The 18,769-nt window shown below is 37.5% G+C and overlaps 2 protein-coding genes across 2 annotated transcripts; both read right to left on the reverse strand.

The window, feature by feature from the left end:
• Positions 1-339: 339 nt before the first annotated feature.
• LOC135472371 (large ribosomal subunit protein uL24m-like) lies at positions 340-18,404 on the reverse strand. The gene is made up of 5 exons (XM_064751844.1): positions 18,110-18,404; positions 3,837-3,932; positions 2,859-2,965; positions 1,558-1,697; positions 340-908 (listed from the first exon to the last, which is right to left on the reverse strand). The coding sequence occupies exons 1-5, from the start codon at positions 18,356-18,358 to the stop codon at positions 769-771; spliced, it is 732 nt and encodes a 243-aa protein (XP_064607914.1). The 5' UTR covers positions 18,359-18,404; the 3' UTR covers positions 340-768.
• On the reverse strand, positions 4,984-16,007 carry LOC135472370 (uncharacterized). The gene is made up of 2 exons (XM_064751843.1): positions 15,951-16,007; positions 4,984-13,121 (listed from the first exon to the last, which is right to left on the reverse strand). The coding sequence occupies exon 2, from the start codon at positions 13,074-13,076 to the stop codon at positions 12,015-12,017; it is 1,062 nt and encodes a 353-aa protein (XP_064607913.1). The 5' UTR covers positions 13,077-13,121; positions 15,951-16,007; the 3' UTR covers positions 4,984-12,014.
• Positions 18,405-18,769: the final 365 nt, after the last annotated feature.

An 18,769-nucleotide genomic window follows, 5' to 3' on the forward strand; every position in this document is an offset into this window, starting at 1 on the left:
AGGAGGCATATTACATACACTCTACGGACTCCTTCGTCGTCATATGACTGAAAAATTGTTAAGTACGACGTTACACCCCAAGCACACTCGCTGGAACCCTGCTGAAGCTGTTTTTGCTACGGCCCCTCGTCCCGAGGTTTGTCAGGATCAGGCATAGATCCTTGAGCATCATGTCAACACTGATCAAACAATCTCTTTCAATACAACTGATCTTTAGTAGCTCCTTGCTTGAACAATCTGAAGCAAACCCAGAGGCAATTCGGGAGAAAAGTCCAGCAGAAGCATTGTAATTGGATAAAAATAACAGAAATTTTTAGTACAGACCTAGCGAACCTGACCATTCACACTGCATGATTCTTAATCAATACAATGTCCTCTCATCGTTCGGACATATTTTAATATCATTATTTTCACTAACAACAAAATACAAAACAGTTATTTATTTTTTTATTCCTGGAAAGTGGAGGACACATTTTCAACACCGTATCCGTGCATCTAAAAGAAATAATGTCATGGCGAGTACCATATAATGTCCTGGTCATAAAATACCCAAGAATCTGAATAGAAGCACTGGTCAAACATTCCCCTCCATGTAGACAACTATGCCATCCGTGTTCACGGCCAACACAATAACAGTCAGAATGGACTAAACAAATGATGTATCTATAGATGGTTTGGATGACAAGAACCCAACAGGGCCAGACTGTTTCTTTCCTACACAAACACACGCCATGATTGTGAGACGTCCCTTCGTCTATACTATCCTCATCAGTACCAGAACGTCGGAGCAGGTTTACGCTCTTCCTTGATGCCAAACTTCTCCATTATATCTGCTTCAAAGCTGCACAGTTTAGGCTCATAGGTTATCTTCTTTAGCACTTTAGCTGTTGTGTCTTTTGCCTCATTCTCTGAAATTTCAATGAACACTTACACAGTGAAATCCTGACAAAATAATGTTTTACATTGGTTTTTAGATAACACCGATGTTAGTGCAGATAACTAAACAACTCTTCAGATGAGATAATACTTTTCTGTTTCAAGCATTAATAGGAATATAAGATTGGACTTGATACAGTAAGGGTAAACATTGGGAAGGGAGTGTTTTCAACATCTCAGCTAAATGTAAGTATTTTCAAAATTTTACGGTGCGAAATATAAAGTAACATTTTAATTCTGAATTGTCAAAATTTAAATCCTGAGTTATAAAGACTCTTCGCAGATCGTATTACAATAATTTGTCATGTAAAATTCCTGTATAAATCTTTATTTTCTCCCCTTACAGCTGCTATACATACATACGGTTTACTCCCTTTATAATGCTGGCCGCTGTCACATTAGAGAACTATTCTTGAGTACACCACACCAATCAAATTATTTAATTTATTTATCATCATAATAATACAGGCCTCCATATTCTCCACATTGTTTATCCTCCATAAACAGCACCTGGGTCAAAATTCTACAAGGGCACCCTTCGACAGCATCAACAAAAATACATGGAGAATTTGCAAAAAAAAAATAGGCGGGTAAAGTTATGACGTGGATATGAACTCTCACCAACATATTTTTTCTGATTGATGAAGTCTTCCTCCACGACCTCTGATAATTGTGAGAAGGGAATGATGCGTCCAGTCCGTGTTGACACCCTCACTCTATACCCTGTCTCTGTGTACCTCCACTCTATAGTCGTCGCTTGACTGGGTGTGAGAAAATATAACATACTTTTGAACACCACATGACACAAGCTGTGAGTTCAGCTGTGAAACCAATGGGCTTCCATTTGGACCCGATAATGGTATGAAGTCAAGGTCTATGAAGTTAATTTTCCAAGACATTATGTTCTTTCCCAGCAGATGATGATGATGACATGTATTGCAGATCAGTAACTTTAACGTTCCTATCTCCCCCTCCCCCCTCCCCCCCCCCCCCCAAGAACCAAGAGACACAAAGCACCATGATATAATAGTATAAATGAAACGTAGGATCCTCAAGGATGGTCTAGTTAAGGGCAGTTCTCATCCATACAAATGTTCCAGATATGCATGTACGCCGATCACTTTGATGACTGGGAGAGCTGTACCTGGAAACAGTCATGCCCCTGGCACCAACTCACATTGACATAGCAAACTACATGTCCAGCTGATAATAATACTGCTTTGACGTAAGAGCACCCCGAAATCTTACAAGCTACAGTACAATTATTTAATATCTTAAGTAAAGTTATTGTTTATTCCACTCAGACTTGAGAGCTACACTTCTAACTGAAGCCACTGCTGTTCAATACCTGTATCTGTCCATGTATAATCTCACTAGCTGTCAATAACTATACTTAACCTATTTCCTCCATCTTTTCAGCTGTCAATAACTATACTTAACCTATTTCCTCCATCTTTTCAAGTATGAAGGAGCAATTTTCAGTGATATTTATGCACCTTTTTCATTTGCTTTCGAAGACAAAACTACATTGCTTGGATTGACCAATTTCAGGACTTCACAAAAAGAATAACTTTATCAGTCTTCCCAGAATAGTGTTCTCAGTATGTGCTTGAATAAACACCTTGCAAATATTCAAAAAGGTTGAAGAATTACAGTATAGCTTTGATTTTGCACATGGGGTGATTTCTTCGTCTTCCTTTTCTGCATAATGCCAACTGATACTAGTATCCAATTATATACTATGGCTTAGTCACATCAGTATCAAGGTATATCAATCTAAGAAACTGTATACACCTTATATTACAACAATGCCTTCAATACAATAACCATTGCGTGTGTGGTAAATCTGAGTGGATACCTGACGCCCACTATCTACAAAATATATGACAAAGAGGTGATGGCCAAATTCCAAGTGCACATACTTGTCTGATGGATCAACAAGGGCCACTTCTGTTGTTACTAACAATGGCTTCTCAATCTTCATCATCTGTCCAGGATTGGTGGCTGTCTTGTTCACCCACTCATATTTCTGTCAACAATCAATGCCCATCAAAGCCAATTGTTATTTATTTATTCATTTGATTGGTGTTTTATGATGTGCTCAAGAATATTTCACTTATACAACGGCGGCCAGCATTATGATGGGAGGAAACTGAGCAGAGCCAGGGGGAAACCCACAACCAAGTTGGTGGCAGACCTTCCCACATATGGTCGGAGGGGAAGCCAGCCTGAGCTGGACTTAAACTCATAGCGACCACGTTGGTGAGAGGCTCCTGGGTCATTGCGCCACGCTGGAGTGCTAACCCACATGGCCACAGAAGCCCCAAAATCCATCATCACAGCAAGCTAATTTCACACCGTAAAGTACAGAAGAAGTTTTTGGGGCCATCTACAGCTCATTCAGTAACAGTGGTGTTAACACATCTGACTGGCCTATGGCTTTGACTAATGAGGTATCAGGCTTGAATCTAGCTCTGACTAAAACACAGAATTGAGTTAGTCAAAGATTGAAACAATAAATGGGACCACGTTAATACTTCCAGATATTCACTCCTTTAAAATTTGACACTCTCTGGAAATAGAGTTATTATAAATAGGTTGTATACCTGACAATTCAGCATTAGCTCGCCTTCTGCTGAGTTGGGAGACGGCTTTGGTGACCTAATGGTTGCCCGCAATTCATGTCCAGAAATCAGCTTAACACAAGTGTTTTAGTAAATCTGAATCTCCAATGTACATAGTTTGATCTTAGAAAGCCAAGAAATTTTGGAAATTTCACATGAACATCACCGATATTACCAAAACAAGTTCAGCAGCGTGTCTTTATCCTTAACTCAAGCTTATAACACTAGCAGCGTGTTGTATTTGTCTACTCAAGATAAAACTGTCAATTTACTTACGCAGTTGAGACCTTCCACAAAACACCAGTTCCTCTCTTTGATCACAGAGTTGACCTGTCCAATTTTCCCCTTGTCTCGCCCAACCAGAACTTCTACCTGCAACACAAAATTGTGTATACTAAAAGTAGGACAAATACACATGTATCATTGATTAAGCATCTAACATGGTTAACATATACACATAAGTTAAAGAACAAGGAATAGAAGACCACAGCCAGCTACATCTAGCATGATTCAAGCAAACCCATCTTCACCATTTCTTACACAGGCCCCTTACATAAGTGGTAGACCCCATGCATAAGTGGTATGCACCATATCTAACTTAGCCATTTCATTGGTTAGCTCAGGTTCCAGAGTATTTCATGAAACACAAACCAATCAGTTATTGTGTAGGGCAACTTACAAATGCATATGTGTACATGTACATCTTTATAGGGATATGGTTGCTACTTGGTTGAAGCAAAAAAAGACAACAGTTTATTGGCTATTTTAGATGTTAACATTCCTTTCCAGATTAAATTACAGCCAAACTATGATGTCTCATTGAAGTATGACAGCCTCAGTGTCACATGTACATGTACCTGGTGCTGACTAGCTATAGCCTTGTGTTGAAGACACCAGACAGAACACCATCACAGACATGACACCCCTACCAGCCAGAGTATTCTGCCAGACATTGTGTCAATTAGTTGTTAGGCTTTCTCCTAAATGCTACATAACCATAATTATACACTATCTGAAACCTTGACATATCAACTTTGGATATCCAAACAGGCAATATTTCAAATGTTTGTTACCCCGAAAATGTCTCAATCTCAAAGACTTTCAATCTTAATATGTCGCTAGGGCCCATTTCCACAACACCCCAGGTATCCATTTCCGCCAGAAATGATTTTGTCTATATTAAAATATCACAAAGCCTTTAAGTTTATGAGTTACGAAACATAAATGTGAAAAGTTTTGTGTAAGTGCTCCCAAGAATGCTGCCTTATAAGATGAGCATACTATAGCTTACTCTCATTCTTCTAATTTTTCAGACATGTGGTCTGCTCTTTTACCCAATATGCACATAATTGTAACCGGAATATTCAGTTTCTTTTTTTTTCACATGGTTAGTCCATCCAATGAACAACATCTTACTTTACATTCATATCTTTAGTTTTCCACAAAACCTAAGAGAGAAATGTAATGCTTTCAGCACTGCTAATATCTGTTCAAAAAATTAGAAGAATTAGGGCATTTAAATCTAAACTAAAGCACAATGAATAAACAATCTTTAATGCAATGAAATTTCAAAATTTTATTCCTTCAAAAAAAAACTCACAAAATCCAGGGTACAATGTAAGGATTACCTGAAATGCCACTTCAGTTATTTTAACATTTTTACGAAACAACAGACTTTACCCAACAAATTTTGCTGCTGAAGTGACATAAAGGTATGGTTTCAAAAACTTCAAATTGCATACCTGTTAACAAATGCATAAAATGCCACATTTCATTATTGCACAACATGCATGAGTAACTCAAGAATTCTAAAACAATCATTTTACAAAATCTTATTCAAGCAGCTGTGTCAATATTTTCAAGAGTGAGTTTTATTTCCTGCAAATTGTTTTATTAATGAAAGACAAAACACTTTACAATTCTGCACAGAATAAGTATCCTGTCCCCAGTATGAAATTACATCTTCAGGAACAATAAACAAAGCAAATTATTCATCATAAATTTAATCGTAATTTTAGTAACACAAATGTCCATTATCTTTGGATATTACTAACTATTTTAGTCAAAAGGTTAAGTTGCACACAGGTTTAACAGAAATATTATCAAAATTTCTGGTCATGGGTCCGTATCCACATTTCAACATGCTATCATAATATTTCTGATTTTTTTTAAGCACCTTTGATTTACACAAAGAAATCTCAAATGTCACAAATATATCCAAATAGTTTGCAGACTAAATAACCTGTAAAATTAAATGCATGTTCCTTCTTTCACTGATGTCCCCAACAAATTACAAACTGACATATATTTTATGTTTTTGATTGATGTTTTATGCTGTACTCAATAATATTTTTTACAGCATCCTGCATTATGGTGAGAGGAACTGGGCAGCTTCTGGTGGAATCCCAAACCCATGACTCTCCGCAGGTTGCTGACAGACCTTCCCAAGCATGAGTGGAGAGAAGGCCTGCTTGAGCTGGACTGGAACCAGCTTTTGTGAGATGGATCATTGCGCCACAATACATGCACCAACTTTTGACTCCAGATGTCAAAGTTACTGTTTCCAAAATTGATTATCCAGAATGATTCGAAAACATCCCAAACTTCAAGCCTTAAAGTCTTCAAAATCATATGAAAAAGGTGTATAAATTGCACTTAACGTTGCTCTGCTACATACAACAGGGTTGATGAATTAGAGAAGTGTATGTATGTTAATATTTACACTTGTATAATCCCGTTAGACATGGTTAACAAAATAATTCTGCATGGATGAAAAACATTAGGTGAGGATGTACAATAGAAAAAGATCAGTCATGTGAAGGCATGAGAAAAATACAGCATACAAAACAAACATGAGGCAGGCAAAGAGGATAATTGTCCAGTTCAACATGTAAAAGTTTAGTCTAACAGAAATGGCTCGGAAAAATTAAATGCTTAAAATGCATTTTAACTGACCAGTTTCCAGAAGAACATTTTGTACAACTGCAACTTAATATTGTAACGTTAACAAACAAGAATTATAGCTAATATTTACAAAACTAGTCTTACAAAGTCTACAAACATGTTTTAGCTTTCAAACCAAATCAAATAACTAAATCAAACTAAGTTCAGAATGACACTATGTTATTCATTGTCAAATTTGGCTAATTTTAACACAAAATATTTATTTAAAAATTTTAATCAGTCATGGCAAAGTATTGACTGCTTAAATGTCTGATGATGTAATCTTTGACGAATACATGTATTTATTTACTTATTTAATTGGTGTTTTACACTGCACTCACAAATATGTGACTTATACTATGGCAGCCAGCATTTTGGTGGGAGGAAACCGAGCTTGATTGTGAATATAAATGCTTGTGTTTCTAATACCAATTACAACACTGAAGGCTACATATGGTTTATCTGTTTAAATTAGCATTGCTAATTCTGTGAAAGAGCATCTTTATCAACTATTGATTGACTGATTGATTGATTTATTTGATTGGTGTTTTACGCCATACTAAAGAATATCAACTACTGACAAATCCCACAGATGATATTTAAGCTGCAATAAGGAATAAACAACATCTTCACACATCACTGAGGAACAAAGATGAATACCTTTATATCAGATGGTATTAATGGAAATGTGTCTTATGTATTTGAAATGGCCTTGCATTTAATTTTGAGATGCTCAGTTACAGATAAAGTTTATTTTCTTATTTATTTAATTTGTGTGACACCGGCCAGCATTACAGTGGGATTAAATCAGGCAGAGCCCGGTGGGAAACCCACGACCATCCGCAGGTTACGAAAAAGTTACAGATAAAGCACTTCATAAGCGCAAGCTGTAAGCTTTGATCAGAAGTTATATTTTGTTTCATAAAACCACAAATTTAATGAAAATGTACTGATTGTAACATTACAATCTGTCTTGTAACACTGACATACCCAACTCGTGTAACTTTCGAAACCTCTGACGCACATACATTAAATAATCCACACATCTGAAATGTACCTGGAATGGGGGGGGGATGCTCTGGCTAGCAAGGGAGCTAACTCTACCAAACCTTCTGCAACACACCTGCCTTCCCCATCAATAAATTGATGTAGGCCTACTCGGGCACCTTGTAACTGGGTAATAGAGACCAATTTATGCCTTCTTTAGTGAGACTTTGGCTCGAGCCAAACCTTTAGTGATCAACTGTTTGAATGTTTGGGCTTGCTTGTCAGGAATACAAAAGTCGGGACCAAAAATATAATCCTGACCACCAGTTTTCAGGTAACACAGTACAGGTAAAAGTAAAGTAAGACTTTTTACATCTCCCAGTGCATTGCATTGACATCACATCAAAGACATTACTGAACAATGTTACAGAACTGATATGTTGTCACATTGAAGACAAAAGCTAGGCTACAATCAGTTTTTGACGTAAAAATAGCTTGTGGTCACATAATGGAACTAAAAATATGCCTACTCCCCAGTGACCACCTAAATGTTAGATTTCAACTCCACATATCTACATGTATAGGCCTATCTGGCATATCCGAAGGCATGTTTGTTGAGGAAGGTTTGCAGAACAGCCAATTGCCAGTCAGAAGCCCACTAATGTAACACTACACTACGGTTTGTCTGTAACTGTACACATGCTGCCGTGCGAGCTATCCACCATTGTACAACAACAACACACAGAGTATAGTACGCCTACCGGGTACATCATTTCTTCTTACAGAAACTGATTGTCATGCAAAACTCAATCATGCGTCACTTTTACAGAAGATACTTCACACAGTTGTGGAATTACTGGGGGAACTGTGTTACCATGGAAACAGTTGACATTATATCACCTGGGATACAATATGAGACAACATCCCAGATATTACCTACATGTACATGTAGCTCCGCCACAATCATTACTTTGGTAAGGCGAACTAAGAAAGTACTTGATTTTCTTCTGTACAATTATATCGAAATCCCACATGGTTACCAGTTTTCATTAGCACATTTACAATTAAAATCATACCTTCATATGGCAACTACTTAGCAAAATTAAAATAAATAAAACATGTTGCAATAGTTTTATGACTCTTGATGATATGTGACATAAGGCATTTTTGAGTTGGCATCACAGAAATATTTCGAGTATTTTTGCAAGAATATCCTTTTCTCACTTAAATTTCACAAGAGGTAGAGGTTTCACACTTACAGAAAGTAATCCTGTCTGGCATGTCCACCAATTGGTCATACATGCCATCACAGACACTTAACATACAACTTTGGAATTAAATTTCCTTGTAACTTTTTTAGCAAATGGTGCAACTTTCTTGGCAACATAACTTCTGATAAAAACAAAACAAGAAAATGGAATAAAATAAGTTTTGTGAGACTGATCCAAAACATCTTTGCTAGATACGTACATGTACTATCCATTACTTCCCTTCAGGATAGAGTGTATGACTACTTGTGCACTCTCAACAATAAATGGCAGTGTCCAACATTTCTTTGATTAAAAGAAACATTAAAACAGTAAAAAAAAGAAAGATAATTAAGTGTGCGAGTGGTTCTGAATGCCATATTTTCGTTTTTTACTCTGAACATTCACATTTTCCAGCGGGCATCTAGATCAGGTTCACAAGGCATACTAACATAACTTTAACAATAATACTGGCATGTGTATACATGTATACACAGTAAAGCATATCACAAAGTTGGAGAATATCTGGAAACAAGAGACGTGAACGATCTTTGACAATTTGAATGGTTAAATGAGAGTTTCAACAGACATGCAATACATTTGTCCAGAACAGTGACAGTTAGCTCCGCCTCTTGGTCACTGTGTTTTTGGGAAGTGGGGGGGGGGGGGGGGGGAGGCAATTATTCACTGTGGCTAGAAAAGACACATGCAGGCAGCTGACTGCTGGCTTTGTGAACACTTAGAGACTGGAAGCATGTATTATTCTTTCTTTCTAATTCAATTACAGCAAAATCTTTGCTTCGTGGAAATGCTATGTTATAAAGGCAGCCTGTATCACACTAGCCTCTGCTGCAGTAAATCTGTGATGGAACAGTGAACTATTGCATTTGAGATTTGAGGCCAAATGCAGTACTCCAATGTAAGACAATCTGACAAGACCTGTGGTACTGTTGGGGAATACATATTCAGTCTTATGATGGTTAAATCACTTTAAGCGACCTTTAACGATATCCCTTAGGCAAATATTAACAAAAGATGACTGTTGCTAATTCATTACCTAGTACGCCCATGTACATGCTACAACCATTTGGAAAACAGCTGAGGTACAAGATAAACAAAATATCCTCGCATATAACATGGACTTCATAAAAGCAGTTTGTCAATATGCCCTCGGTTCTTGCCTTTCTCAATTTCAAAATTAAAATTAAATTCATACTGCCTTCTTATAAATAGTGAGGTATGTACATGTACTTCTATGTACATAAACTTGATAAAGAAAACAAATTATTGAAACGTTATGGCAGAAATTGTGAGGTTTATCCATTGCTACAGGACATACCATCATGTACAATGTACATACCTACACTTAAGCCCTGCCTCATGCAAAAAAAAAAAAAAAATGAACTTGGACCGAGTTAGAAAGATGATTTTGAAAAACTGAACATTTACATAATTTATATGAGCTTGTTCTGAATTGTCTTTACAGAATCAGAAAGCATAAAACTACAGCAGAAAAATTCAAGAAAGATAAGTACTAACATTTGTGAGGATTTTTTCCAACATCAGGGTCCTTTTGACAGACAGCATCAGAAAGACATATAGTGAGGAAAATAGTAACTACACTGTAATTTTAACTTGAAAATAATTTATAAAAGAAATGATGACAGTACATATACACTGGGAAAAAATATGACTACTGAGATCACTTTTATTGGGAAAACTATAATAAAATACGTATCACTGTGTAAATCTAGTACACATGTATGCTACATCAATCACAAAGACAAACGTTAAAGCCACAGATATCACCAGATCTTGGTTTACCCTTAGCCATTTCAATTGTTGAAACTGTTGTTCAAATTAATTTTGATCAAGACACTCTTTAAAAAAATGTAAAAACAGACACAAATGGAGTGGAAAAAAGTCCAATTCACAGGCAGAAAAGTTGTTTGATGGTCAAGTCTGGTGTGTCAGGTGAACTTAGCAGTGTTCTGGTCAAGATTTACTTCACTTCAACTCCCATTATGGGTTCATAGCACCATCAGAAAGTTATGTCCTGATCTGACTAGTTTATTGCTCTTGGAGAAACCATATTTGAAAAAAAAATGTCAGTTTTGAAATAAACACCACTTTTGAATTAAGTTCCTCTTCTGACAAAACACATTACCAGTTTTATTATAATCCTGACGACTACCTTTGGAATAAAAACAGATCATCGCTGGAAAAAACATTGACCAGTGGTGTTTTTTTTTTTGTTTTTTTGTTTGTTAAATTGGCAAATATTTATTTCAAAGTGGAACATATTTCAAAATTAGTCAATTCTTATTTCAAAGGTGTTTTTGTTTCCAAACTGACATTTACTTCAGACATGGATATAGCTCTACAGCAAATCACTGACACCTGCCATTTGTTACCTCCATGATCATGATTTTGCTAAAGAGTTATCATAACATTTGCAATACAGATGAGGAAAATGAAGACTAACAGGACATGTACACAACTGGGTACTCATACATGTAGGTCCAGGGAGCATAGGACTGTGTAAAGGTACATGTATCTTCTGATGCAAGAATGTACTGGTCACGTATGACCAGGGCATGCTACAGTTCAAGTGGATTGTACCATCTGACTAAAGTCGTACACCTGTTCAACGAAAAAGTGAACACACTGTGACCAAGAATGTACTAATGACTGGTCACATATGACAAGGGCATGCTACAGTTCAAGTGGATGGTACCATCTGACTAAAGTCGTACAACTGTTCAATGAAAAAGTGAACACACTGTGACCAAGAATGTACTAATGACTGGTCACGTATGACCAGGGCATGCTACAGTTCAAGTGGATGGTACCATCTGACTAAAGTCGTACACCTGTTCAACGAAAAAGTGAACACACTGTGACCAAGAATGTACTAATGACTGGTCACATTTGACCAGGGCATGCTACAGTTCAAGTGGATGGTACCATCTGACTAAAGTCGTACAACTGTTCAATGAAAAAGTGAACACACAGTGAATAAGAAATGACTTTATAAAGGCATCAATCAGATCATATCTAAGACAACTATTGTTATAACTGGACCTGTCTCCAACATGTACTCAGGAGACAATGACAATGTGTGATACCAAACTGGAGAACACCTTTTAAACCTGACATTATCAGATTATCACATTATCAAAAAAACTAACATCACTGCAAAAATACCAGTTCTCAATGACACCCTGCCCTCATAGCAACAATTAACCCTGGAAGATAGATTAACGGATTAAGACTTTCAGTGGAAGTCTGGCCTTTCTGGGTAGGTACATCCATAATGTTGAATCACAACCCTTGAGGCATAGCTTGCACATCGTAGACAGTCCGCCAGTGGTTTGCCCTGGACAAACTGTGACAGGAAGCCCCCCGCAAATGCATCCCCACAACCATTGGTGTCCTTGACCAATGCTGAGTCCACAGGAGTCACCGGATGCTCCTCCACCACACCATCATGTGCAACAATCGTGGGTTCTCTCCCCTGCGTAATAACCACTATGCGTTTCCTCTTGGAATTTGCCTTGCGCCATGCACTGGTTTTGAGAGCAATTTCGGAAACATCTGAGGTCCTCATGTTGGCTTCTTCTCCAAGCTTCATGGCCTCATCACCATTGCCAAACAAGACGTCAATGTAAGGCAATAAGTCAAGATCGTCCCTTACAAAGTCTTTAATGAGGTAGGTAGCATGCAGATTCATGGCTATGGCTTTGTTCGAGTCAGCTGCATGCTCAACAATGGACTTAATGGCCGCTGGACAAACAGGTAACACATAACCTCCAATGTAGAAGAAACTGGCTCTCTCTATATGGATCCAAACATCAGGGCGTCTGATGAACTCCAGATCCAACAGTTTTGCTGCCCCCAGTTTGGAGACTAGGGATCTATGCTGGCTTGTGATCACTGCCCCGCAAACGCCTGTGTCCGCACCGGGCAAAACCTCATACACAACCTCAACTCCCACTTTCTGGGCAACCTCCTTCAAAATTCTCCCAAAAGCATCATCTCCGACAGCACCGATGAAACACGTGGCCTTGGGTTTCTGTAGCAGCCACTGGGCAATACGAATGGAATTCTGAGTTGCTCCCCCTGGTAAATACGATGGTTTGTAGCGTTGAATCATTTCGTTGAACATATTATCATGGTTTGGTTTTGCCAGGATAGCATCGTCTGGATTCAGATTGTACCTTTGCAGAAACTCAAGGTCAGCACATATGGAAATGTCAAGGAGAGGGTTGCCAAGGCCTAGCAGCATACCCTGAGGGGCATCAGATGCAGTGGACGGAGGCTGAGGTGTCATCGCCATGGCAACTGATGTGTGGACGGATCTAGCTGACTTCCCTGAGTTAACCTGAAACACAAAGAACAAACCTCAGTACAAAGAAGTATCAATAATAGGATCAACCAATGAAATTATCACAATGTTCAACCAATGAAAATATCACAATCATCAATCAATGAAATTATCACAATGATTAACCAATGAAATTATCACATGAAATGTCCCAAATACACTAGCATGTTGCTTATTTCATACCTGTACTTAGAATCATGTATTTATTTGAGTGGTGTTTTGAACTGCATTCAAAGGTATTTCATTTGTATCACAATGATGACGAAGGAACAGTGTTTGTGTTGAGAGGAGGGCATGTCTGTCAAGGCCATTTGCTCATTCTAGTTATTACACTTTCTGAATATGGAAGAGAATTCTAGTGCTAAAAATTTGCAAAGACCACTGCAGGTTTCAAATCAACGACCTCAAAGTCGGGCACCAAATCTCCAGCAATATATGTCAACCTTCTAGAACACTCAACCAACAGGCCTCCCACAAAAATAGGAGGTACCTGTAGTTGACCGGTAGACTTTACAGCAAACATGCATTACCCCTCTGATGATCAGATGTGACACAGTTCCCTTAGGTGAATATATCAGACTGGTATAGCATGAACTTTAAGTAACAATATTATCTTTATTAGGAATTACGTTTTCTGAATATAGCACAGAATTCTTAGGTCGCTAGTTTGAAAGCCTCAATGGTCTCAATTTTCAGCACTAGACTTCTGTGCTATATTCAGAAAGTGTAATTCCTAATTATGATAATACTGTTACTTAAAATCCACTTTCTAAATGACAACTATACCAGTCTGATACCTGCTCATCTATTTCCATAATTTCTTCATGAAAATTTGTACAGGAATATTTCTCAGAAAACCCATACATATACTGTCTAAAATTTGGAATAATGAAATGTGCAAGTAGTCCCAAATTATTTATACATCAAAATTGCATCAAACATTTATTTTACCCAAGTAACAAGCCTCTTGGGTTGCCATATTTAACTGTAAACATTTTCCCACTATGCCAAAATCCCATTCTGTCCTACTTGGGAAATATCTGCACCCAAAAGGCACCCTCATCATCTGTGCCTTGTGAATGTCACATTAGGACTTTGACAAAGGTTCATGTAACCTGTATATACATGGATTATGCCAATGGAATTTAACAAATAATACATGTACAATATGTGGCTGAAAAAGTACGCCTGCAGAAATACACGTACGCATGTAAGTGGTAACTACTCTCGCTATTTAACCCTACTGTTAATAAAATTATATGTTTGACTACATTCTCGAAACATGGTTACTGTGACATGAATGTATATAGGTCCTGAAATCCAACAAATTTAATTAATCCAACAAAGTAATGACCACAAAGCTGAATGCATTGGATAAACATGGGGAATGTTTCAGAGCCTCAGTAAATCAGGTCAGAGTGAACAGCCCTATCCACAATAATGTCAACACTTCCTGTGTTCCATTTCATAAACCATGCCAAGAAAGCTTTAAATACGTTTGTAGATGTGCCTTTTCTGCGAAATCTTATTTATTTATTAGATTTATTTGATTTGATTGGTGTTTTACGACATACTCAAGAATATTTCACGTACACAACGGCGGCCAGCATTATGATAGGAGGAAACAGAGCCCGGGGGGAACCCATGACCATCTGCAGGTTGCTGCAGACCTTCCCACGTACTGGCGAAGGGGAAGCTAACATAACTTCAGCTGGACTTGAACTTACAGTGACCGCTGCAATTTCTGGTCATACAACAACAGCAAACACAAATACTGTTGTGCATACATAGATTCATCATGTGTGTTCCTACGGTATTTATCTCACTGGTGTTCTACGCTGTACTCAAGCAAAGCCTGGGGGGAAACACAAGACCCTCTGCAGATTGCTGGCAGACCTTCCCACGTACGGGTGGAGAGGAAGCCAGCATGAACTGGACTTGAACTCACAGCGACCACATTGGTTAGAGGCACCTAGGTCATTGTGCCATGCTGGTATGCTAACCGCCTTGGGCACAGAGGCCCCAGTGTTCCCACCGTAAGCTTTACATAGATTCTTTGAATCTGTACAGTGAGAAAGAAGCTTTCTCAAAAAAAAAAAACAAACAGCATGTTTTAATTTTAGCAGATGTTACACATATGGGTTCATTACAACACAATTAAAATGAAAAATTTTCTTGACCTGTATAGATTTAACAGTTTTTCAATCTCCATGCTTTTCTTAGTTCTTAAATTTCTCGACAATTGTAGGAATTTTATGCTGCAAAATTAAATACCAAAATGAATTTCAATCCTACTTTTCTTTATCTGAAACTTGTGAGAGGATATTCCAATCTAACACATGCAATGACTGACATATGAATGTTACATTTCACAATGTGTCAATCGATACCTGAAATTTAGATTTTTCCAGGAAAAATGAGTCATTAAATCAAGGACAAATTTTTAGGTGAAATATACTAAGCCAACTCTTTCCATTCATCATTTGATGATAACGAACCAGTTGTGTATTCTGACATCACACACAGTCTAGACAGGTAAAAACTCAATCTCTTCTATCAGGCAGGTAAACTGGATCAGTTCATAGCAGTTAACATCAGACAATTAAACATAAGATTTAACATCAGAGAATTATAATAACAAAATCTTAGGCCTAACCTGGATGTATTGTGTGACAGCTTCAAGGAGTGTGTTCATAACTGAATATGTGCTGGGACCAGCCACAAATTCTCTCTGATACTATATCGTACAACAGATATATGTATACACTCACTACTACTACTTCAAGCAAGTCAAGAGTATGGTATCATTACAAAAGGGAGACTTACCGTTGAGTTGTGCAGTTTTCCCTGTTCATGTTTCCACCTGAACGATCCCCGACTGTCCACAGATCCCCGACTGTCTCCATATAAGCATAATTTTTGCAACTATTCAGGCCAAAACTAGGTTAATGAAAGGTAACCCAGAGATCCAATGAAATTTGAGGAGAGATGATGCTTTCAGATTGCTAACTTTGACACCAAGTTTGATATCTTTTCACAATGGCCTGAGCCAAGCTCAATTTGCTTTTACAGACCGTATTTCACCCGGTCTCTCCACTGTACACAGCTCAGGGTCACTGCCTGTACAAAGAAGGTACAACAGACTGGCTTTCTCCTGCCATTGACCTACATTCTCTGTTGGTAAACACAAACAGTACTGCCGCAGCTGTTTGTTACCAGGGAGATGATTGGCCCTGGGCTTGACCTTAATGTAGGTCATGAGAATGCAGGTTAAAGTAGGGCAGCATGGGAAAGCATTTGCATCTATTTTTAGACAGCCTTGTTTGTGTGATACCCTTCTAGTATTACATACAGTTAGCTCTACCTGCCAGCTTTCAGGTCTTCAAATAAAGGGTTATAAATACACATGTACATATAATTATATGCAGACATTTCAATCAGGATGGGCATCTTAAAAATAGGAAATGAAATGCACATGGGTTTACCACATTACTGGAAAATTTCTTTCCTGGGATAATGTTAATTACTTCTATGAATAATTTCATTTCATAGTTTATATGTGTCGACATTTATACTGCAATTTCATTCTTAATTGTGCATTCTGACAAAAAATGGAACAGAACTTTGATCACATGGTTACATCAGTTTACAACTGTTGCTGATTATGTTACATTTTCTTCTGCAGGGGAACAAGTTGAAAGTGAAGCCATTTTATAAATGCTTGTTTTTATATAATCAAAGAATCAACAGAATGTCACCATGAAATTTGCGATAGAGATATAAAGTACAACAAATATATATATAGAGTCATATATTTATATATAAATAGAAAATATGATCATTTATACATAATTAAAATAACAACCTTAAGTAATTTGCAATTACAGGTATATATATATATATATATATATATATATATATATATATATATATATATATATATATATATAAAAGTGTATTGTAAACACACAACACTGTTGCAAGAGGCAGTTTGGATTTTTTCTTTTTTTTTCTTTCATCTTTTTTTTTTTGTATCCTATATGTAAGAACATTATAATTATGAATTTACAACATGCATGCTTGACGTTTATACCTTTCAGGGTGATGCTGTGTTGTTGTTGAAATGTTTGCAGTAACGTAGGTTAAGTTGTCCAAATTATCATCAGGAAAAATGAAAAGATCAATTACAGGATAAGTCGCTCAGAGTCTGAGTCAGTTATACAGCTTGCCTAAAAGTTAGCATTGATTGCACCACTGAAAAAATTACAACAAACTGCGGAAGTGATATTACATGTAATTGCAGGTTCCTTGGCGTCATCTTTGTTTGGTATGCCACTATGAAAGATGGCTACAAATTTACTCTACAAAACCTGCTGGGAGTCCCGTCACTAACTGTACGTAGTTTTCTAGGACTATAAGCCTTAGTCTGTAAACTTTAATTTGACACTGTTGATTCCAAGTATACTTAGACTTCAGATGATAAATTAAGGCAATTTCAGAAGTTTGATCGAGTTTTGGGGATTTTGAGAGCAAACAGACGTGTGAAGACAGGTGGACAGCTCAGAGCACATACAGCCGTCAGGATTTTAATTTGGGTACGTCTTTGAATGAAATTTGTTGATAAAAGTTATTTATTTATTTATCTGATCGGAGATTAATGCTGTAATCAGGAATTTTTCACTTGCATACGTGTGTACAACTGTGTGTTAATCAGGTTAATGGGGAAACATGCTACTAAATAGTAGGTAAGGCAAAATTGTAAATGTGACTCACCACAGTAGCAGCTACAAAAACAGCAGTCCACGAATGTTCATCGTATAAATATACATCACAATTTCCCACTGCCTTACTTCTTGGATTTTAAGGGCAACAGTGCCTCTATTTGTTTGGCCATCCTCATATGGACTTTTTGTTTTCGCTTGTTATTTTGGTGTTTTCTTCTATTAAATTTCTCTAATATGTGGCAATTCAATAAGACAACTTACTCTGTCCCCCAAGAATATCGGCCATTCCTTCACTGGTTCCAAGTACAGACGTGGCCTGTTGATATGTACTGCATTGGCCTGTTTGGCCGCGTCTGTCCATGGCCTGTTCTCAGTGTAGTGGTACGACTGCTTTATCCTTTTCACCCTCCAACCCTGAACAGGCTTTTTCACAATAATAGCCGTCGACTTTGCAGCTTCACGATCAGCGTAGCGTCTGAAGTAACCCAGACAAACCCTGGTCAGCCTCATTCTGCTTGAATCTTTTGGACGTCACTGTGCTGTCACAACCACATCATCTCAACTATGGAGAAAGAAGAAAATATTGTGGTTAGCAGTACATATCCCTCGACCATAAAACCAGTTGCAAAAGACAATGTGGTCAGTTTAATACAAGTGTAGATAGGTCACATATACATCTATCAGGAGTTGTAAACCTGGCAAACCAGGCTACAAGCATACAGAAGAGGTTTACAAGATGATGGAGACATAACTCCAACAACCATGAAAAATAGACCAAAGCCAATGAGAAACAATAAGGTTCTGCTACATAACTAAGTGCAAATGTTGTACAAGTTTGATGAAAATTGCTTAGAGAGTTAGAGAGATATTTTGGTGACAAGGTGGTCATAAAACATAACTTAATTAACTTAAACAACCCTG

The sequence above is a fragment of the Liolophura sinensis genome, chromosome 8 (genome assembly GCF_032854445.1).
Source record: "Liolophura sinensis isolate JHLJ2023 chromosome 8, CUHK_Ljap_v2, whole genome shotgun sequence".
Taxonomy (NCBI): domain Eukaryota; kingdom Metazoa; phylum Mollusca; class Polyplacophora; order Chitonida; family Chitonidae; genus Liolophura; species Liolophura sinensis.